The sequence below is a fragment of the Acanthopagrus latus genome, chromosome 15 (assembly GCF_904848185.1).
Source record: "Acanthopagrus latus isolate v.2019 chromosome 15, fAcaLat1.1, whole genome shotgun sequence".
Taxonomy (NCBI): Eukaryota; Metazoa; Chordata; class Actinopteri; order Spariformes; family Sparidae; genus Acanthopagrus; species Acanthopagrus latus.
Window position 1 is genome coordinate 20,640,840 of NC_051053.1, and position 24,279 is coordinate 20,665,118.

General features: G+C 41.1%; 1 protein-coding gene across 4 annotated transcripts in view; it reads right to left on the minus strand.

The window, feature by feature from the left end:
- Positions 1–24,279, minus strand: part of rgs7a (regulator of G protein signaling 7a) — a 61,631-nt gene that overhangs the window by 2,391 nt on the left and 34,961 nt on the right. For 3 of the 4 annotated variants that reach the window (XM_037122993.1, XM_037122992.1, XM_037122994.1), the window contains exons 3-16: positions 23,328–23,424; positions 18,460–18,510; positions 9,345–9,451; positions 8,396–8,447; positions 7,320–7,384; positions 6,870–6,946; positions 6,151–6,232; positions 5,121–5,195; positions 4,889–4,987; positions 3,831–3,892; positions 3,215–3,325; positions 2,977–3,102; positions 823–1,009; positions 484–573 (exon numbers count right to left, since the gene is read on the minus strand). In XM_037122993.1, coding sequence (XP_036978888.1) covers positions 484–573; positions 823–1,009; positions 2,977–3,102; positions 3,215–3,325; positions 3,831–3,892; positions 4,889–4,987; positions 5,121–5,195; positions 6,151–6,232; positions 6,870–6,946; positions 7,320–7,384; positions 8,396–8,447; positions 9,345–9,451; positions 18,460–18,510; positions 23,328–23,424 — 1,281 coding nt within the window. Of the gene's footprint in view, positions 1–483; positions 574–822; positions 1,010–2,976; positions 3,103–3,214; positions 3,326–3,830; positions 3,893–4,888; positions 4,988–5,120; positions 5,196–6,150; positions 6,233–6,869; positions 6,947–7,319; positions 7,385–8,395; positions 8,448–9,344; positions 9,452–10,336; positions 10,365–18,459; positions 18,511–23,327; positions 23,425–24,279 lie in introns of those variants that run through there. The other variant, XM_037122995.1, reaches the window with a different exon arrangement.

Below are 24,279 nucleotides of genomic sequence, written 5' to 3' on the forward strand. Positions count from 1 at the left end.
TTCTGCTGAAGTTAAATTAAGTGTGTGTTATGATGAGTAAGTGAAGCAATTAAACTCATCATGATTCGGTAAAAAAAGAGACGATCTTGGATTCGGATGGTGTAAGGTTGCGTGTCTCTGTCTCGTAAAAGGAAAATAGATATGTCAATGTTTGACGTCGTGAGTTTATTTTGTTCATTTATAAGACTAAGTTGTAAAACTCTGCTGGCATATCTCCCAGCTGATTCTACAGGGGGTATCAGACTTTCATCTGTTGTGGTTGGTATAATGTGAGAGGATGAGCCGGTGTAGCTGGTTAGGATGCTAAATCCTGGCCATATCTTACACATTGCCCCTTTTTAAAGTGTGATCTAACAGCCGCTTTCAAATGCTGTGAGTCAGTGTTATGATTTACTGTCATCTTCATGTACCTCTCCACATCTCATCCGGTTTTCAAAGCACTATGTTTATCCATTGTTTTGTGTGAGGCTTTGTGTTTTGTACCTTCTTCTTGGCCTGTAATAACTCCTGGTAGGCACTGGAACGGATGAATCGGCTGTATGAATCACTCTTCATCAACTTGTAGATGTGTTCCTGTTTGTAGAAGCACACGGTGTGAAAGTACAGTGATTATAAAGAAATTATCAAACTCAATAACCCATTGACCGCCAGAATAGAGCCGTGACTCATAAGCTGAAGATGTTGCTGTTGTATAAGTCGCACTACACTGTTTCAGATCACAAGCAATGTTCCAGTCAAAAGTTGAGCTCATCTGTTCTTTTGTGCAGTGTTAAATAAAACATAGTGACAATATGTGATTTAATGCATCTGTATCATTTGTACCTGTGCATCCTCAAAGGCGTAGCGGCCGGGATCTTTGACATTCTGGGTGGTTTTGTCGTAGCTCTTGGAGTCCACGTTGATGGCACTGGGCGCTCCGGGGGCCAGAAACTCCTGCCAGATCTCCTGAACCCGAGTGGGAACTTCTCTGATGGGACGCTTCTTTAGTTCCTGGACTGCTAGCCAGAACCTACAGACCACAAATCACGAATGGCACAGCAAAGTGTCAACTATGCAAAACATTTGAGGGCGTGACAGTTAGGAACGATACATCATGCAAAACATTTCATCGGATAAACAGCCCTTTTTTAAATTGTTTTCTGGCTTGAGAAGTAGGAGAATTTTCCCAGCCATTCAAGGAACACTTAATCATTAACCGCAGATCTGGAGATAAATTGTTTTCTCTGAAATATAGCAATGTAGATGTATTAAGGTTAATAAATAACTCAAAGTACAATTACCTCCAGTTCTTGAGTAAATGGAATTGCTTGGGAAAATAATATCCAATAATAAATAGATAATCAATTTTAAGAACACCCCTTTACATTTTGTGTTACGATATTTATTCCAGATATTCATATATTGATGCCAAAAAGGAGAAAAAATACATTACATTATGAGATGTTTAGCAGTATTATGTTATGCCTTACTTACTAAATTAGATCATAAATTGTAGAAAGTTTCAGCATTTTGCCGCAAGTTTAATTACAGATTGAGTTAAGTGAGAAAATTATGCTTATGGGATATTATGCTGAAAATTATAATTAAATCAAACTGACCACATGATCAGCTTTGGGCAGTTAATGAGGAGCTAATCCTGCACTGCGGTTACTCTCTCAGCCTTTAGCATGCACCTTTGATACTCGGCAGTGTTCCTGTTACCATGAATAAAACTAATTAACACAACATCTTCTCACTCGCTTGTGTTATTCTAGCCATAGCTACAGTTTTAAAAACCCTGACATGTAAACGTATTAGCCATTATGTGAGTATTTGTATAGTAAAGAAAACATTCAAGTGAGATATTATTGATCGTGTCTCTCAGCAGAATCCAGAAAACTCAGTTATTCTGATGCACCCATATGGGCATAAACAGTGGGAGTCCTGCAGTGAGCAAACTGTACATTTCTGTGGATGTTTCATATAAAGAGCATTTCATTTAAGTGTGTGTGTGTGTGTGTGTGTGTGTGTGTGTGTGTGTGTGTGTGTGTGTGTGTGTGTGTGTGTGGAGGGGGGAAGCAAGTGTGAGTTAAGTCCTCCACAGTCTCTCACGTGTGCATTTGTGCGTTTGTGCTTGCATTAATCACGTTGTGGTGACAAATATCTCTTCACACAGTCACATTGCAGGGACCCATGTGGGAGCTAAAAACCACGTCCCACGGAAAGTTAACCATTTATTTTTAGGCTAAAGACTCAGTTTGTACTTACAATTTGTAACAAAGTGTTGGATTAAGACACAATCTAAATTAAGACAGATAACTGGATCCTACTGACTGACAGGCAGTGGTAGAAATTAACTAAGTACATAAACTCAAGTACTGTGCTCAAATATAATTTTAAGAAGGATGACATTTCGGTGACAAATGTGCTTTTTACAACATTAATTTGACAGCTGTAGTTGCTGGTTGCTTTGCAGATTAAGATGTAACATGTCAAACACATGATGTCTTATATAATGTAATATTGCTATAGATCAAACCACCTAACACATGTTCACAACGTAGTTTAAAAAAGAGGAAACAGGAGGAAAAAAAAGCAGAAAAGATTGTTTTGGAAAATGAGTGAATTATCTCTTTAACATGAGGACTGAAAAGTTACAAATTAAGGATAATGTAACATGTTTATCTAAATCACTGTAGAGTAAATATGGCAGTAAATCAATCAAAAATTTCTAATCGTAATCAGCTGGGAAACAAAATGCTCTTTTATCTGGGCTGACTGTGAATATTCTTCATATGTGGTCAGGTCAAGCCTCAAAGGAATGAATTCCAGGCAATATGATGTTTTCATAAGTAAGAAAAAAAATGTTATAGTGTGTGTGTGTGTGTGTGTGTGTGTGTGTGTGTGTGTGTGTGTGTGTGCGTGCGTGTGCGCACGTGTGTGTGTGTGTGCGTGTGTCTGCAGGTTGGTGTGTATAAAGTGTATTTCCTTGTATACCTGAGATTCTCGGAGCTGAACTCTGACTCCAGGAACTTGAGGAACTGCTCTCTCCCCACGGGATCTTTGAAGACCTCGTTGATGCCAAAGGCCCACCTCTTTACCCTCTGCTGGCCTGGCTCCTTACTGGAGAAGGACACACACACACAACATATCCTTCAGTATAAACTCTAAGAAAAACAATACATCAATCATTGTATGTTTCCATCTACGCATATTGCGCTTCTCATGCACCCACCTAGCTTCGAGCTCCCAGAGTGTGGCGTCATCTGAGATCCAGGGGTTGGATGGATCTGGAGCCGTGAGGAAGGGGTCGTATTCAACGTACTGCTCTGTGTAAGCCAGCAAACTGTTTTATGAGAGGAAACGACAGAGATTGTGACATCAGTTTCTGTCACTGCTGGAAATGTGACGTATGTTATCATCTAGTCATGTTTCATCCCTGTTAAAGTTAAAGTTATGCTCCCTTTCTTTCTGCGAGTGATCGTGAATGAGTTGTTCGTGAGATTAAATCTACAGAAGGAGAAGTGAAATCCCTCCGAGAGCCAAGACTGCAAATTGAATTAAAGGTAGAGTCTGATGAGAGGGACCGTCCCTGTGCCTGGACACAAGGGTAGACAACTCGTCTCTGAATGCACCTCTCTTTTCACTGGGGGAAATGACAAATCGACACCTTTGTGCGCGACCCAGTCTCTGGTATCATCAGCGCTGATGCTCGTCTGAAGGCATTGTCCGAGCCCGATTGCTCCTCAAGGTCATCTTAGCCCTTAATTCCACAGCGCGTTAGGCTGTTTAAAGGCTCAATAAACAGATCGATAGCTAAACTGAATAAAGACACAAACAACATCGCTCACCTCTCCGCCACTTTGGACATTTTCAGTCGATGCCTGTCTAATTGCAATTGCCAAAAGGTGATCTGAAACCATAGCAGGGAACAATCAGCATACATCAGTCTGCAGGAATTCACCAGAGAGTGTTTGGTTTGCAAGTATATGTGCATAACAGCTGCAAGACATTTTTTATTATTTCACTTGAAGCACTTTTAGACTGTTTGGTCTGATATCACTGTGTTGGTGTTGTTTCCACAGCATCGTATTTAATGTTGCTCCAGGACTGCAAAGTCCACATATGGAGCCAGTTGTGGTGGACGAATGGGTCGAGCATCAGACGTCCACCCATGAGACCCATGAGGTGTTTGGTTATATTTAGGCAACACAACTACATGGTTAGTTTTAGGAAATATATCTCTAAGATATATTGTAATTGAGAAGGTCTCATCATCATCATCACCATCCTCATTGTATTCTTTTTCTTATAAAGCACTAAATGGTAAACTTCCTCTGTGCTTGAATAACTTTCAAACTAAAGCTAAGCCTTCTTCTCTGGTGTCATCTTGTGTTTTTAAAGAGCTAGAGGCTGAATTTGTTGAGGAAAATACTTGTAATCGTTTTTTGTATTATGGGCTTGTATATTGTGAATAAATGTGTATGTAAATGTGTATAGCTGTGCTTAAATGTATCGATTTTCTTGTTCATATTTGGTTGTTGTAGGGTCCCCTCGAAAAGACAGTTTGGCATCAGTGAGTCATCCCTGCTAAAATAAATTATGAATTCAATTAAAAAGGATAGAAAGGATAACTTCTCCCATGTGCTTATTTTCCCGGTTTTCTCCCTGAGTCACATCAGCCGTGATATTACAAAATGTGATCGTGAGTTACAGTAATAGTCCTGGAGCAACAATAATTACGATGATGGACAAAAAACAGCAAAACGGTGGTATCAGATCAACTCTGTCCTACTTGCTCATGTCCATAGAGTCGACAAATAAGAACTACAACTACAATTCAAGCGTTAGCATTGACTTAAATTAATCAAATATTCTTTAATATCAAAGCACCACTCGCAGGTCTAACCTGTTCTTGCAGTTCTTCTTCTGTGGGCTGCTTGGCCTCTGGGGCGGGGGTGTGGGTTGGGCTGTGAGTACGGATATCATTCTGCAGCCCATACACAGACTAAGAAAAAATAAACAGAGTAGACTTACAACTGCTGACAATCACACCGGAACAATAAGCATGTTTGTTCACGTCTGTGTGTCATTGTTATCAGAAGTGACCTCAGAGGAAAAGGAAGTAGTACTCCTACTACCTTTCTGGTTTTGTGGGGGTTTTTCATTCTGGAGGACTTCTTTATGTCGACTTCTGTTGTATTCACACATCCAGGCTGTGAGAGGAGAGAGCAGAACATCAGAAAATCACAAGTTAATTCAACTTGAATTACATTTTTTACAACCATAGCTGTTTATGCCTTGGCCTCTGGGGTGAAGGTGCAACATTTTTGCCACCACTATCTGAGACTGAGTTAATCAAATCCAATATTCTTCATGTGAAGTGATTCCGAGAAGTCTCCAGGACAATGCATCAGATGCCGGTTAATTAAACATGGAATGTGCCAATTCTAGCAAAACAACTAAACCAGCGGGAAATCAGAGTGTTGGTGTGCAAATTCTGACTGATTGAACAAGTGGTCTAATCTAGGTCTCTTCCACAAGAACAAAGCTAAGTAGCTTGACGGCGTCACTGTGAAATCTGAATTAATATTGATTATGTTGCTCCAAGGACGCATAAATTGGACTTATTTTCCAATTAAGCATGGAGCAATGGCTTTCAGAGAAATACGGCAGAGGAGACCCTGTAACCTCCGGGGGAGACTAAATGCTAATGCTACAGGAGTGTGTGTATGAACAAGGTGAAGAGCAGCAGTGAGGCTGATGTGTTGTGACAGTTATTGATGTGGCATTTTATGTGTGTGGCAGCGGAAAACACGACGGGGAATTCAGTGTGCTCACCTCTTTACACTATTCATATTTTCACAGGAATCAGGAATGTAAAGCCGGTGTATAAATGACACAACCTTTGAAGAGTTTCTAACTTTCTGTCAAAAAGCTTGATGCATCCCTGCCACCAGTGAACTAAATCCAGGGAGCATAAACGATTTACCATGTCTGCAGTGTGTAATTATGCTTTGAATGCTGCGCGTGTGGTCACCGTGAAATCTTTTTTTTTTTTAAATGTTCAAACTTTTCCCAAGGCCAATTAAGATGATCATGATAGCATCAGTAAACAATCTCGATAACGGCAAAGGTGACGATGAAGACAACATCAGTAATTTCACTCACCACTGGTCTGTGCACGTCCCAGAATGCTCTTTCCTGACTGTCGAGAATTTTCCTCTCAATTTTGTCTCTTTTCTTGTCCACCCTGAAGGGAAAAAAGGAGCTTGTAGTGTATTCCAACACGTGTATGATCTGCAAACTCCATCACATGTTGCAGCTCATGGCAAATAGCTCGGATTCACCCATTTTTCCTCCAACGTCAAACTCAGGGCGGGAAACCTGAATGCTTGGGTCATGTAATGCCGCTGAGTTGCTGGTTGCATGTCCTATACATGTAGGTAATCTGACAAATTGTTGCCATTTTACAGCTTCCTATCTGATCACCAACTGAAAAGATGATGCAAAGTGAAAATCTGGGGGGTAACATTATCGTTTCATTACATCCTGTGTGTTTCACCTCTAGGTTTAGAAAAATGTCTCAAACATGTGTCAATATTTCTTAATTAATTGACACATTTCCTAATCGGATCTAATAAAGACAGGATAGCATCAAAGAGTAACGTTACCTACAATGTTAGCTGTTGTCTAATGGAAGCTAATCAAACGTGTGATTTTACCTTCAAATATGATTCATTCATCTTAGGGCATTTAGCAGACGCTTTTGTCTAAAGCATCTGAATACAGTCTATTGCAGGGAAACTGTAATAATCATGTCTTAATGAGGGTGTAAGAAGTCTCACTTGTAATGCCACAATGCATGTGTGGCTCTTACAGAAACTTACTTCGCTTGTGCTTCTGCTTGCATAAAAATGAACTCCCACTTCCTGGCGAAAGCTCTCTGTAGCCTCGCTAAACTCTCCTGCAAGCAAAACAAAGAACAAAAAGAAAAAAGGTGGGGGATAAAAAGGCTTTTGAGGGATCTGATTATGTTTACCGAACGTGATGTGCACAGTACGCGGCTGGATAGCGTCTTTAATGATCCCCGCTCACATTTAAAAAGAAAAACAAAACAGCATATCACTAACCCAGTGATTCATTTAATCGCTTTTTGGTGAAGGGAAAAGTTACAAATTATGCAGTGACACACAGAGAAAAACAAATGTTCTCAGTTTCAGCATGAACAAAAAAAAAAACAAGGCAAAGAGATAAAGCCCTGAGAGCGCTGCCAAAACAGAAGCAGAACAGATACGTGAAGAGGGGAGCGCTGACACTGAAAGACCTCTTTCACTTACCGCTTCATAGTCTGCGAGCTCCAGACGCGCTTTATTTTGCATTGTTCTTTTGCAGAGGTAAACAGCTGAGAGAGAGGGAGAGAGAGGGGAAGAGAGACAGATTGGTAATAGAGGGAGAACTGGGATCTCAGCTTGGTTTTAACAGCCTTAAGTGGCCCTGCGTTTACTCATTTAATCCTCTCAACTGCGCATTTAAACTGGCCTGCAAATCACAAAGGTCATTGACTGTGCATGGTGTCTGAGCCTCTGTTACAGTGTGTACTCGTGTGTGTGTGTGTGTGTGCCTGACTTTTGATGTCTTCCCGTACCATCATCATCCCCACATCCCTTTGTTAACTGACCATTATGCAGAGGCTTCATTATGCCATTAGACTGTTTTCATTACGGGGGCATCATTCACGTGAATCAGCCGCAGCATCTGAGACACAATAACTTCCAGGATTATTCCCACAGCGAGTGTTAACCCCCTCCCCCTTTTTTGTTTTTTCCATCTCCTACAATTCAAAACAACAAATGAAAGACCTGCAAAGCTGCGGCTATTTGCCAGGACCGTTTTTGGCATTATGAAATGTTTATCTCCTCTCCGCTCTGCTGTAAACAATGAAATGCTCATCCCTGTATCGCCATAAAAAGGCGCTGCAGCCAAATGTGCACAACAGGTGTGTGCACAAACACAACCTGGGTTTTTTTTTTTGTTGCTGTATCACACTGCATCAGTCAGAGAGTCAGAAGAAATTGACTGGAGTCAGAATGCATTATTGAAAATATAGATGTATAAAATAGGACAGGGAAAACACAGTTATTACATTCCCTCCATGCTACAAAAGATTCTAACTATTGGCCAAGCATCTAAAAAAAAAAAAAAAAAGAGGGAATTTTATGTTTTCTATCGACCATCCAGATCCCTCAGTTGCATCATTTGTGTTTCATCTTTTGAACTTTTACCAACATCTGCAGTAATAACACAAATCGACTGGACACATATATTTTATGTGCTGCACAAACAGTCAGCATCATTAGCCTGTTTGATGCGCAGCGCATAAAGTAGGAGTTAGACTGTGATGCAGTTCCCTCACCATAGTCTGTGTTTTCTGGTTCCCAGCAGTTCGATGGCCAAAAGTAGGGAGTCTGAGGGGGGAGAGCAGGTCATTAGGGAGGCAAAACTAAAAGGAAACCTTATTGTTGACAGTGCACGGCCAACCACATGGTGTTTTACATCAAAGTCTGCGCTGTCATTTAAGGCGGGCACGCAGTCGCGGCCCTGCATCTGTCACAATAAAACATTTTGTTGTATAATGGACTCAGCAGAACGCCCTAAAGCACATAAGCTCCTTTCAGCGAAGCCTGAGAGCAGACACCAGCATGAATCTTGACCCTGTACGGACTAGTTACAGATGAACACCGAACACACGGGGAAAAAAAAAAAGCAAAGTGGAGCCTGCTACTAACAGAAACAGCCTCAGGCATTGATTTATTTTGGGTTAGTTGTGCAGCACACTTGGGGGAGCTTACTTAAGAATCAATACAACTGTCAATCACAGTATTGACATTCAAAGCAAAGTGTTTTTTAATTTTTTTTCTTTCTTCACGAGCCTGTTATAACTATGGGGGCACACATGCTTCACAATTGCTTAATAAATGGTTTATAATCTACCTTTTATTAATGGCTGTTATTATAAAGCGTTACCAGCGCTGTATATAGAAAATGACAATGAAGTATATTTCAGCCCCAATGTATTTTTCATCTGTGCTATTCAACACATGGCTGCTTATAAAATGATGGCAGAATCCCATGTGAACAGCCTGAATACAGCTTAAACAGAGTTATCTTATAAAACATATGCCTCCCATCAAAACGATGACGGAACACAGTCTACAAATAAAAATTTAAAATGTATTGAACTCTATAAAGGTTTTTTAACGTAACTTCCAGGTCTGAACATTACCTTAGGTATCAAGACACTTAGAAAGGTTTCATGAGATAAATAACAATCACAGCATTACTATTTTTTGATCACATCTTACCTGAAACCTATAGAAAGTGCCATCGTCTTTGAGAGTGAGGACGTGGTCTGAGATGGGGAAGAAGTAACCGTGAGCAGCCATCAGAGTTCCTAGGTGAAGAGCCTCCACTGGGAGAAAACAATGGGAGAATAGTCAATTGTCTGCAACACATACAACTTTACTTTAATGCATATAAAACATTAACACATCTACTAGCATGTTTCGAGAGTGTACGTGTTAAAAAAAAAAAAAAAAAAAAAATGGTTGTGGGCAGGAAACTTTTGTTCCCAACTGCAGAGCAAGTTTTGATTCAACAATATAATGAAATGTCTTGCACACTGACTGTAATGTGGCTGTTATTGTTTGCGCTTTCACAGATGTGTTAAAATATTCCAAAAGACTGAGATGAAGTGGGAACTGAGAAATTTAAGCTGTATTTTGTATGTAAGTCTTCTAGGAAATATGATACATGTTCACAGCTACTATCTTTGATAGGCTTTATTTTGTCTAAATAAATCTCTATAAATTACTGGGCATTTTAAGATTTATAGACTAAATACAGTACATTTGTTACATGGCAGAGTAGGCTAGGTTTAGTTTAACGATACCACTCTTATAAATGACTGTTAGATATACCTATAGCCAGGTTAGCTAAGCGTAGCACAAAGAGAACAGAACAAAATAGCTAGCACAGGGAAGGCAGCTAGCTGTAATATAATGCTACAGCCAACAGCCAGGTAAGTATCCCACAAAAAGAGCAGGAGAAGACAGATGGCAAGGGGAAACAGCTAACCGTGATAAAAAGCTAGAGTTAACAGCCAGTTAGCTTAGTTTAGCATGAAGAAAACAGAAGAAAATAGCTAGCCACTTAGCCTAACAGAGAACAGCTAGCCAGGCTCGGTCAAACGGTTACAAAATCAACCTACTGGCAAGTTTAAAGCTTTTAACAAAAACAATTTAACGTTTATGTTTCATAAGTTTTCTTGGCTGCAAGTGGGGCAGATTTTGTAAACCTTCTTAAAATGCTGGACTAGCTGATTCCCCTTGTGTCCAGCCTTTGCGCTAATTCAAGCTAAGCTAACCACATACTGTGGTACTGCGCCTTATGATTAACAGACAAATATGAGAGTGTTAGGCTATTAGTGTCTTCATGAAATGATAATATGATAACGCCCTCCTTTAATATAAATTCCAATTCATCCTCTTTATAAACACTCCTTATTCATGATATACTGATGCGCTGAAAGATAATCCTGTTTTGGAGTCTCACTTTTTCATTAAAGGAAGATTTTGTGATTATCCTGCAATCAATAGTTCCTCATTTCAGATCCTGAGACAGCATGCTGAGGGTCTATTTATTTATTTATTTATTTTGTCCCACCAGCTAATTAACTTTGTTCAACCTTTTTATCCCCCGGTATAAATTCACCCCTGACAAAATGTTCAGAATGAACAAAGCGACCCCAAATTAGGAGCCGCTGTACCAACAGACTCCGGCGCTGCTTTGACAGGAGGGGGATAGGCAGGTCTTCGCTCCGACCAAACAGCGCAGCAGGAGGCCTCGCTGATTAGCCCACCTTCAGCCCCGGAGAGGCGGAACTCATCAGTCAAATCACCTGGTGTTGTGCTTGGCTGGAGAGAAAAACCTGCCTCCCCCTGGCGCTCCACAGCACACGGTTGGCTGTCCCTGATTTAAAACCATCAGATAATGAAAACATGTAATCATCATCAACAGTGTGTCTCGTCAACCGCCAGTTATTCCCCGCTGTTCTCTTCCTGTAACCCCTTCATTGGTGTCAATATCTATTATTCATGTTTAGTATAATGTGTTGACAATCCCCTGGCGCCACATCTTCTCTCGTTGCGAGCCGTGCAGGAAACGGTTAGTTCATACGTTTCATACGTCAAACGACCTTGTCAATTCTTGACATCACATTATCGATCGAGTGTGTAAAGCCCAGGAGGGGGAGGACTGGCACTACACTGGGATCTTAAAAACAATAACAAGCCAGCAGATGCAAAAGGTTGCATCTGTTGACGTGGCTCTAAATGAGCAGAGCTATGAAACGCTATGCCAGAAAAATGTCCGGTACGCGTGCACTGAATATGCACAAATCTGCCCTCTCGCTTTCCGACACACAATCACAAGCGCAGGATGTATGCACGTACGAGATAAATATAGATCAGCTCTTCCTTCGCCACCGAGGTGACAGTCACAGCTTTGAGAGGTCAGGATGCTTATGTGTCTGCAGTGCGTGTGCGCCTATGCGTGGCTGGGTGCTCCGTTTATTAATAAATCATGAGTCATAAGTTATTTATGCCTGTTTACTTATAAACACTTCCTCCTTATCCACTGTACTATTTCTCGCGGCGCGCATTGTCCCACGTGAATATGTATAATTCACTCCGCGTTATATTTCGGTGTGTTATGAAGTCGGAGGCAGACTGTCAGAGAGCTTCGTTGAGCGTCATCTGCACCTGTCCACTAAACACAGAGGGAGGGAATTCAAGAAGACAAGACATTTTACGAGCAAGAATCTGTTGTCATATTTTTTTTTAGATTATTATCTCAAAGTAGATCAGCTGGGTATGAAAAATGACATCTAGGACAGCGCTGTTGGAGCATGCTGTCACCTATTCTTAAAGCGCTGGGCCGAGTGTCTGCCCATGTGATGGCTTGCTCACTATTTCTACTTTCACTGAAGAGAAGCAGGGTGGGTTTTTTTTTGGGGGGGGGGGGGTTTAAGAAGCTGTTTTAAGGACGAATGTTAAAAATACCCAGGCACCACAACTGATTCGCACCCGGACAAAGATAATTTGATAAAGCTGAGCAGAAAGTGCTCGTGTAGTATCCAATATGGCAGAACTCCTCAGTCCTGGATGTTGGGGACCCCCTGCCCTGCGTGTTTTTAGATTCCTCCCTGTCTAAACACACCTGATTAAAACGATCAGCCCGTCATCAAGCTCTGCTGAAGTCTGATAATCACCCACCGATTTGAATCAGGTTGTCAGGGCATGAAAACATCCAAATCATGCAGGGCAGGAGTTAATTCAAATGATCGAATATCACGATACACATGCAGAATTTCTCACAATATCAAATATCGAACAGCTGTTAACGGCATCTTCTTCGGTGCACGCAGCACACACTCCCGTCGAACGTACAGATCATTTCAGAGCATTTCATTAAATACGAATTCAGGGAAAAATTACAACCCTCTACATGTTCACTGATTTCTCCCATCACGACCCACACAACTGCCAACACCGCTGCACCGTCTGAGCCAAAAACACTACAGGCTTTCAATCTAAACTTGATTATATCACTGGGGTGAAAGTATTCTATATTCATTATAGTATTTCAGCAAATAGTCGCCTCAAGCAAAGTACACAGCTTATAACTTTGCGAGCTTGCTGTTACCTTGTGGGTGTAACTTGATTGAACATGCTGAGGAGGACTGAGGGGTTTTAATAGATTTCTTTCCATTTATTGTTTAGTTCGTGTTCAGCTCGACTAAATTCTTGTCGTCAGCTATGCCTGTTTTTGATTTGGTTTGTTTGATCTGTTTTGGATATATCTCCATGTGCTATGGTGAATACAGCCTGAGAAAATAACCCTTCTACTTCCATTTTGTCCACGTTATTTCCCATTTTTTCCCACACATTCCTGTAAGTTTCCTTGGTGAGTTTCCGTGTTGAATATTCCCAAAGATAAATCAAGAGCAAAGACTTCATTTCTGTAACTGTGTAGCCAGTATATAGGTACAAAAGAATACATTTGAAAATATTCAATAAGGCTATAGTGATGGAGGTGGGGTTTTTGTCTCGGGGCTGAATAAAATATTTACCAAGCTTTTGTTGTTGCTTTTTCTAGTAAGAGTCCTCTAAAGATCCATTCCTGGTAGCAGGGGAGCTTCTGGCTTCCACTTAACATATCTCAGGCTCTCTATAAGCTTTATAGCTGACTAAACCTTGGACTGGAATTAGTCAAGTTGTCAAGAAAGGCCAGCCTCGGAGTCCGGGGGGAAAACACCCTCTGATTTCATCATATTACTAGCTCCGTGCCAGAAAACCCGGCAGATTGGAGCGCTGCCAAGTGGAGTGTGGAAGTGTTCTTCCAGCTGAGCTTTATCTAAAGACAAGTGGAGAGATTCTGCACTGTTGTCATCGTTATTATCAATATTTGCACCGTGCATTTTGTTTGGAGATGTTGAGGCGATGAAGAATATTTGTTTTAATCAGTCATGGAGAATAAGTAGATTTATTCTTTACTGTGCTGTCAGGTTCCTCCATTATCTGTTGCTTTATGTGTCTTCTCAGCTGCATTTCACAGGAATGTACAGATGTTTTTGTTGCTTGTGGCTGTGCAGACTCAGATTTACATGAAAAAAAATACAATATCATTATTGTATTTAAAGTCAAGCATGTAACATACATACTTTATCCTAAACAATGACCTTTTCCTCAACATAACCAAGTCGTTTTAGTGCCTAAACCTAAATGGTTCCCTTTCCTAAACTGGTTCAATCGACTACAGTAAGGAGGAGAAGATACTGAGGGGAAGGGGTGAGAGAACACTGACACAGTTTCATAAATCCACGCTTTGCTTTTCACGGAAGACACTGAGCTTTATCACATCTGTATGCATCAGCAAGCAGTGTGCAGAGAGGTGATCTCAGGAGATTGCGACAGGATCATCTGAAGTGCTCCACCGCAAGAGCATCTCTCGAGTCTGATGAGGAGGAGGTTTAAAGAAGGTTGAGAACCAGGAGCATTATACAGAACAGTGTGCACCCACTCCATGCTGCTCTGATGAGCCACGTGTCCTCCCTCAGAGATCACTCGACCATTCCCTGGTGGTTCCACTGATCGGATGAGGCGCTCCGTTAAATGCAATTCACACCCTTTAAGAGCACACAAGCACAGACGGCTTGAGCGACAGTCCAACTGGCTAACAGATTTTTGTCGGTGTCCTGATGGTGGTGGGGGGGTGAATTTGATTTTCTGTGTTTATCTGGCATTTTATTAGTCATTCCTCACACCAAATTATTATGTCCTTAACTATCATTGTTTTTGTATTTATGTGTATTTGGGGCATCGCTATCATGTTTTTTCCACAATTGTGAAGACATTTACTATATCAGAATAGGAATGTTGCATGTTTTTTGATTTTTTTTTTAAAGCTACGATGATCTCATTCTGTCATTTCTGTCATTTCTGCTCTCTCTCACACAGGTACACAATACACACACACACACTCAGACACACATGCAGAGACAATGACTCGGAGTCTTTGCCCCCAAAATGTCGGTCAAACAAAAAAAAACTGCAGGAAGTAAAATGTTATCTTCTAATATGTGCAGTCCAGCTCAGTTGGTTCAGTTTTCTCTCACACTTCCTTAGGTGGACCTGATGTATACGTCACAGCTTTACAGTGTCAGAGAATTTATTTCAGCAATAACACATCAACTACATTATTAATAATCCTGTGGCGATGTATTTTGAGGTCAGAGGTCACGTGTTGATTGGGCTGTTCCAATCCTCCCGGACTCATCAAAATGGTAATACAGCAAATTTAATTCATACAGTAAGTGACTGCGTGAAGCAATCTGTAGTCCATTAACCCCGTCTGAACTGAAGGCTGTTTTCATACGGGATGAATACATTTTCTCACCGGGGTTCCCATCATGCTTTGCATGATATACATAAACAGAAAGTGCAAAGTCGGCATGTCATTGTTTAAGCCTTATATGAACATTTTGGTAAATCTGCACCACGCTGAATTAGCTGCTAAGTCCCTTCAGGAGTTGTCTGGCTTGCGTTGTGGACTATAAATTGAAGTCCGGGCCACCTTACATATGGTTAGCAGTTAAGCCTAATAGCGACCACGCTGGATGAATCAATAGGCTTCGTGTTGTCTGTAATGGTCTGAATTGTAACGGCAGTATTGTGACAAGAAGTTAAACATGCAAAACTTTCTGCTTGACATCATTTCTGGGAGGAAGGTTAGAGGCAGGAGTTTTGCGTCGGCTAATCAAATGCAATACTGAATGAAAATAGGATTGGGGACAACAGAGATTGCCAAATAGGATGACAATGAGTTTATCTGAAGTGGGTCAGTATGATATCTGTGGCGTTCATTTCGCCAAAATAGGACAGAAAAACTCTCCAATCCCCAGTCAACTTTGATATAAGCCTTTACATAATAAACATGCTGCTATCGTGCTGTAAGCCAAATTAATTGCATTTCACTTTGCTGTGTTTGTCAGGCCCTCCAGGAGTTGCTCTGTGCAGAAGTCACACTCTGTTCACCACCGCAGGGCAACTGACAGCACGTTTTGTGTCCGTTTGCAAAAAACAAAGTGCACTGACAAAAAAAAAAAAAAGGAAAAGAAAAATGTCTTAAAGGACGAGGAACATCTGTCTGCTGGCACATTGTCAGACTTTTTAACTGTTATAAAATGCAGTTTTTGACGATTTTGATCACAAGCGCTGCTACGGAGGAACATTTTCAATATTGCAGGTTACACAAGAAGGAAATGTGCTCGAGGGAACGACATGTGTTATTGCCAGATTTCAGAAACAGATCAGCGAAAACAAGAATTTTAGGCCCATTTTAGCACATTAAGCAGAAGCAAGTCCACAGGCTCTCTGCTGTTGATTGTTTATCTCTCTCTCTCTCTCTCTCTCTCTCTTTTTTTAATATTAAAGATGCTGTGATACATTATTAATGACGGTGCTGTCTGAGGCATGAGGAACAGCGTGATCTCTCAAAACTGAAATGTCTGAATCTGTGCGTGAATGAAAGAAACCAAGGAAACCTCAAGCTCTGTCCACTCTGGAAGGTTCAACTGATCTCAAACATTGCGGAGGTGTTTTTTACCGCGATCTGAATGCCTTCTAGTGGCCTCGAAAAATCACACACGTACGCAGAAATATTCACCGTACAAAGTCTGCAACACCCCCTCACACACACTGTAAAAAAAAAAAAAAAAAAACTAATGATATAAAAACGCATGACTGAAAAACCCAGGAACAGGGCAGGCAGATCCTCGCATGCACACGGCACACAAAGGGACTGTGTGTTGATGAGTCAGCTAAGTACTACAACTATGAACTGGCAGCACAATACCAAGGCACGCACTAGAGCAGACTGGAATGCACACCCACACACACAACTGCCAAACATCCCAAAAGAAAAAAAAAACACACACACACACACACACACACAACTACAACAGGACACACAAAAACCTAAGAGTTTTCTCTCCGCGTTGTTTTTCCGTACGTCAGTGTCACTACATCTCAAAGCGAGCGAGCGAGTGAGCAACCGGTTTGAACGTTTCACATTCATCATGGCCGAACGTGTCCACTTTTTGAGGGCTCAACTAATGATCTGGCAACTCCCTCCAGACACTTGAGTTCTACTTTATTTCACTGGAATAAAATAAGAATAATGAGAAAAAAAAACGGATGAAAAAGAACAGGAATTGCAGCATCTGCTTGTAGCTCGGGGACACGAAGAGACAGATCAAAGTCAAAAGTGGAAACTGTGGACTTTTCACACAGTAAACTTACAGTTCACATATGAAGGTTCCACAAAACCACCTCTTTTTTTTTAGTGCAGTGTTGGGCAAGTTACCTCCAAAATGTAACGTCTTACCTATTACTATAATCTGGAAGTAATAAGTTACAGTTCAATATATCTGTCTGTGTAGAGTATGCATGACTGTTTATACTACTTTCGCGTTACTTTCACCAAAACGACGATGAGGCTTAATAAAATAAGCGGGTAATGATGCTTCACAAGCATCGTCTCACATTAACCTGACCTGAAACAGCTTGGATACCACGCAACCCAGAGCCCTTAAGTAGACAGAGTCCCATGGGCCTTATCTCTTATTAAGCAATGGCAGATCGTGGAGCATCTCAGTAGTTCCAAGAAGCTAGAAATCACTAGCAGCCCAGTGCAGTAAATCAATCATGTATCAACTACAAACTGCCAAACATCGTACCTCTGTTTCTCTGTATTCATGCATTTAAACTGCCTGCTTAGAGCTTCCTGAAACCATCTGAAGTCTCTGTGAGTCACGTGACGATCGGCTTCTACTCAAGGGCTCCGATGTAATCCAACTGGCCACCATACACCACTGGAAAGGGAAAAAGGATTCGCTACAATTGCGGGTGATTGCTTTATTGATAGCCAATAACAGCTCTTTCCATCATAAGCAAAAGAGATAGACGAAAGACCCGATTGGCCCTCTGAACAGAACAACTCGGGGATACTCCCACGTTGTAGTCAGCAACGTAACAAAAACAAACATACCAGGTCTTCTGGTTTCCGTTAATTGAACTTAACAACTGAACTATGGAGAATCTGATCGATCTAATCATGCATGGATTTCCCATGACATTTTTGCTAATTGTTAGGAGCCAATTTGAACGCACTTGAGGGGGTCACTGGCGACTCAGTAAATATTATTAACAACTGGAGCGATAATATGCTACAGCTTCATCTTTGTATCAGTTTTGCTTATGGAGAGAGTCTATACCTACCTTTACATCACTATTTTAGTAGATCAGGGGTCTCAAAAGCCGGACCCCATCAGTAAGTTACCTGTGGGTTACAATTTTGTATTTGTTTATATTTGTTTACATTTTCTTGAGATAACAACAATAACAGGATGTGGAATTAGCTGCTAACAGCTCCCGTTTGAATTGCATCCATAGATGCACCGTTTTTCTTTGAAACCCCAAAAACTTTGTAGTAGAAGGAGCCTCTTTTTTGTCTGTGATTTATGGACATTTATTCACAACAAAAACCTTCTGAGATTGTAAGTAACGGTGAACGCGTGTTCAGATTTGGCTGAGTTATGACCCGAGCAGGTTTTTTGACGCAAACTGTGTCAATCGTGCACTTCGCTAAGTGTTAAAAAGTGGCGTAATTGCCTCAACGAGCCGTGTGTCACATCCGCTGCTGCTGCTGCCACAGCTGACCGTGTTGTTAGAAGCCCAAATCAAACTACAGCAATTAACCTCCCGTTGCTTTTTTAGAACAGCAGCATCCACCTGTCTCTTTCATGTGTCTCCCTATTGAAAACCTCAGACCCGGATCAATATCAATCAGCTCTTTTACCTTGATCTTCAATGTCCAGATTCTTGATCATCCACTGTACAATTTCAGAACCTGAAATGAAACAAAGCACACAAATATGAATCACTGACACATCTAATATATTCACAGTGCGCTGAAACACCTTTTCGCATATAGATGCAAATGAAAGGGAAAACAATGACACCCTGAACCCTCCCCACCTCCCTTCATCATCGCAGTGCATACCAATTCCTCTCGCCTTGCACCATGTGGGTGGGTAATAGGCCATCCATTACCAAATTTTCTTTTCTGACACCCTCTCTAAGCTGTAGTCCATTAATATAAATGACCAGAGAGGTACAATGGCATAATGAAGCGCCCATTGTGTACAGTCACAACACAATTTGTCTGACTCAGTCGCAGCACAGACGTCACAATTGGAATAGTTTAATTTAATAATTCAGTGCATCACATCGAACATTTCCAGCTGTCACAAACACACACACATTAAAAAAACAAAAAAAACAAAGACGTAAATAGGCCGGGATCCAGTGAAGAGAGGAGGAATCAGTGTGAAACAAACGGAGCAGGAGACAAAGCGAATGCTCTATATGTGTCATCAGAAAACAGAAGATGCAATCTTCAAAAACTGTTCGAGTGGAGCTGCAGAGATGACTTTGTACATCACCTCTCCTTAAATGGACATAATACTTTTTTTTTTTTTTTTTTTTTTTTTTTTTAACAGGCTGGATGCCATTTTGCAATTCATCCTCCATCTGAGAATGCAACCAAATCATTTTCACTCTTCAGAAAATCATAACAGTATCCTCCATGACCCCCCCTCCCCCCGGGCATTTTCACACCGCACCACAACATGTGACTTCGCCACTTTGGCTAAATATATATTTTCCAACCTATTATTACTGCCTGTCATGCTGACAGGTGAAGGTGTGCTGAGGAGATGAGAGCCACGGGAGGCAGAAAGAAGGTGTGAAAAAGAGACATGAGGGAATTCATGCAGGGAGAAAGTCAGTCCCTGTGGCAGTCTCTCTGTCCATCAAGCTATCATTCTGTCTGTACTTCTCTTTTCACCGCACCCCCCTTCGCTTTTTCGCCGCCCACCGCAACCAGATGAGATTTTTCATGGATTAACGTCATTAATACATTAATACAACCCCATTTTCACACTATCGAAGTTGACCCACTTTCTGGCGAGACGGCTTAAATGAGATGTGTAAGGTAATCCTCTAACAAGGCTGTTCTTTGAATTGATTAACATCACGGCCATAGATTGGGTTTAGTGTGTGTGTGGGCACAGCCATTTGCGTGCATTAGAATGTGACATTAATATAAATGGGTAGATAAGCGATAACATCCATAATTTATAATCCCGATGATAGCTATAAATACTGGATAATTGCTGCTGCAAATAGTAACAAGACACAGTAAAGGACAGCTGAGAATGAATACTCCAATACATTAAAGCTGCTGTAAGCATTGTCGTCATTTTAGCTAACTTCCTGTCTGTTTTGCAGTTGGCAACACCCTCCCTCCTCTCTACGTCACCACATGAACGGACAACAGTAATGGCCAGACTCTCAACATGTTCACACGAGCTACTGACCAAACACGTAGCGTGTAACAGTGATTACTGCAGGAATATAGAGCTATTCAACCCAAAAATATATCACTTACAGCTGCTTTAAGTAGAAATAATGTATGAAAAAGTATGACATGAATGCAATCAACTTGAATATACAAAAGATTTTAAAAATTGTGGACGATTGACAGTTGTAGACAAAGCGAAAATCATGAGAATTGGTGAAGTGTATAAGTACGCTGTAAATGGTACGCGCAAAAGCTGTAAAAAAAAAAAGTGAGAATGTGAACGTTGGCTGACATCTGCTTTGTGTTACATTTGTATGAGAATGAATAGAAAACAAACTCGGAGAGCGGCTGAGTTTTCTCTCTAAGGAAGGAACACACAAGGACACCTAACACAAAAACGCACAATAACTACACACTTGCGTGGGAAACAAACACATTCATTTTGTATGTTAACACACTGGCATACCAACGAGGCTGACACTACACGTTTATGTTATGTAAGTGTATGTGTGGCTTACAAATACAAGGACTTACAGTTTGAGCACCTGGTGATTCAACACTTTATAAACTTTATAACATATTATTCTAGATGCAAAAGTTCAGGTGAAGAAGAGTTCAGTTGAGGGTCTGAGCTGTGCAGAGGAGAAACACACAGCAGCAACCTGGGTTGTGTTGTGCTTACAGCTTGGCCAGGCGCTCCAGTGAACACAAGTGGCAGTGTTCACAGAGGGGAGGCTACAGAGGGACTGTGTCCTGGCCGCAGACACTGCCGGGGGGAAATGTGTTTTTGGAGGGGCTAGCATGACGCTGAGTGTTACACTCTTGGAGGAAAAGTCAAAAAGCTTTGCACACTGACGCCGATTTTGCTCTGAAAGGCTATCTTGACGGAAATATAGTTATCAAGTTTCTGATTATGATGAAGAAGGTGAAAAGGAAAGCTACAACTACAAGCCATCTGTTGCAGTTTTGATGTTTTCCCAGTGTGGCTGTTTGCTTGTTATATGCAGTAAAGAAAGTGAGAACCCAAATGCAAGACACTCTGGAGGCCGGCAGGGTAAGGAACAAAAAGTGAGCTTTGATAAAAAATAAAGCTGTAAAGCCCAACAGATCCAAAATAAAAAGTTCAAGCACAAAAAAAAAAATGGCAACAAAAGGCAACAAAAATGGAAGGAGCAGGCAGGGCAAACCTGAGAATAAAGACCAGTAAACCTATAAAAGACCAAACCAAGTAAGCGCTGGGATAAAAGGTAGGAACACGAAGAGCACGAGGAACACAGGAGACTCAGAGCTGACAAACTGAGCAAGAGTAACAACAGAGGCTTAAATAGAGAGGGACGAACTTACAACTGAAACACAGGTGGAGGGGAAAAAAGGAGGGAAACCACAACAGGAGGAAATGAAAAGCAAAACATGACACATGAGGAGAGAATTACAAAATAAAACAGGAAATAACAAAACTAAAAACTCGAGCCATGACACTGCATAATATCTGAGTGAGTTACTTTCAATATCATGTTCAATTTCACTCTTTTAGTGTTCAGTAGCATTTAGAATAATACTTTTTATAATATCAGGTGCCATAATACTTTTTCACTGTTCTTTTCTCATATAGTGTGCAATATTACCTTTTATTGGTATTATTGTATATTAATCTTCTATATATTTATTCTGTAAGGCAGTTACAGTCAGAATTTACTCCTTTTACATGTTATTTGTTAGAAAATATATCGTGTTTTGTTTTATATTGTGATTTTTTTCTTTCTGATGTTAACACAAGATTTCCTTCAGGATTAATGAAATCTTATCTCATCTTATCTGCTCTAATCTCATCCTGACATAGATGGATCAGATGCGATGTTACTGATCTGGTGTAAAATTATTCATCAATATACTGTCCCACTGTTTTTAAACACACACACACACACACACACACACACACACACACACACACACACACACACACACACACACACACACACACATACAGCCTGCAGTTGATTTGATTTGAAAAGAGCTGTGAAAAAAAAAAGAGCCGTGCATCAGCTGCAATTTATGCGCCCAAAGCATCCATCATTGTTTTTGCTAACGTCACTGCGGCTAAATGTTGCTATTTAAATGTATCTGTGTCTGCCGTTCATGTTTTGGTGCTCACGGGACATGTCGAGCGTCATCCTCTGTTTGCAGGGATGGTGGCCAGTGGTGGTTCTGGCTGGTTGTTGGGTGGACCGAGGGGAAAACAAAATATATGGTCTGTGCACAATTTTCAGCAACAAGTCCAAAAGTGACTCCATTTAAAAAATGGAGGAAACTCATTACCATAAATGAGCAGAATAGTCTATTTTTTTTAAGCAAAGTTAACTTTTAAAATTGACTGTGTACTTACAGGAAAAAAAACAATTACAGTGATCTATCTAATTGTAATTAGCTGCTATGGGCTAAGATACTGGAATTCTTCAAGTAATATTATATGTATATGTTACCAAACAGTAACTCCCCCAGTTTTACACATTAAAGTGTGTCTACAGCTCTTGGGGAGTGCTACTGCATATGTGAAAGAAGGAGTATAAAGCCTTTTGTGGCTCCAGAGGATGCTGCATCTAATCTGATAACTTACCTCGAGTGATGCCACTCGGTGGCTGAGTTGCATTGTGGGTAATGTAAACGCCAGGTTTTCAAAAGGAAGGAGAACTTTGTGCAATAAAAGAAGTGATACCCCTCGTTCTGCTGTATCAGTTTTAATTTGTTGTTTGTGAATAATCAATTATGAGTGTCACAGGAAGGCAATGCCTGCTGTGTACATTACCCACAATGCAACTCAGCCACTCAGTGACATCACTGGAGGCAATTTTAGTGATTACATGCAGCTTCCTCTGGAGCCACAAAAGGCTTTTTTACCACTTTTTTTGACTGTATGCAGTTGCACCCAAGACCTGTAGCCACACTTTAAGGTGTTAAATTGGTGTAGTGTTACACTGGATTAATCTCTGTGTACATTAAAAATCATAGCAATGATGGCTTTACTATCTTAGCTGAATTTACTATAAAATTAAAATAATCTCTCACAAAGTATCACACCAGCAGCATGAATTCTTATCTATTGCACAGCTCAAGGATCCAACATGATCCTCTTGACATTCTGGCACCGCTGGCGTGAAAATGCAAGGCAGACAAACTCTCTAAATACTCTCTCTGTATTTAGTTTGGACGGAGCAGAGCAGTAGTTGGGGTACTTGGTGGGTGGGAGCCAAGTGGAGGAAGAGAGTAGCTTAGAAGAATAGAGCAGAGATATTTAAGAGCCTTACCTGAAAAAACACTGGGGATCTTGGTTAGAAAACTTTTCACTGTTCGGATGGGGATGCCATTTTTCTCGTCCTGCATGCGTGCTATTACTTCCTCCATCTGGACAAACACAGGGACAGCGGAGAGAGGAGGAGGGACGTGGGGGAGAAAGAGGAAAAGAGAGAGCGAGTGAATACTTTTTTTGTAAGCCAAACAAAAAGAGGTAATTAGATAGAAAACAGGCTCCTGTGTGGTTCAGCCAGTGTCTCCAGGGGACAGAGTATGAAGTGAGGCTGTTAGTGACTAACAATCACCGCTGTCAGATTTCTGCCACTCCTTTGACAAAGCTCTCTGATTTGCGTCATTTGTCACATGAAAACTGCCAGTAAGCTGTTCTTATTGAATTCTACAACAGCTATTGAATTTTGAATTTCTGGCAGGCGAAGTTTTCTTGTCGTTATCCATCGCAGTGTATTTGTATCCAAAAGCAGCCACACACCCGTCACTCAAGAAAAAGACATAGCAGACACAGGCCCCCCCAAACGAGTTTACAAATCTGATCCAAGAGCTGCGCTGAGGGGCGGACAAACACAGGCGCGCACACAGGATGCAAACACACAAACATTTCGCGCACGTCACAAAATGAACTGGGACCGTCTCGATGGCCTGGCAGGGCAACACAAGGCGGCCTGTGTTTCCAAGAACACACAGACGGGAGCAAAAGCGAAGAGTGGAGCGTGGCCCCGATATGTCAGCTGGATCAGATGCCAAGAGATCTCCCCAAACTCCTCCCTGAGTGCATAAATACACGCTCAGAAAACATGTACACAGAGCTCAACGGGCTGGCAACATGCTAATGTTGCTAATGCTAATGTAATAAAAACAGGCCCACAGCAACAAACACAAAAATGTGTTGCTTTATATCCCTCCACCTGAAGAGGATCTTCTGTAATTTTCACTTCGAATGGTCTTTCC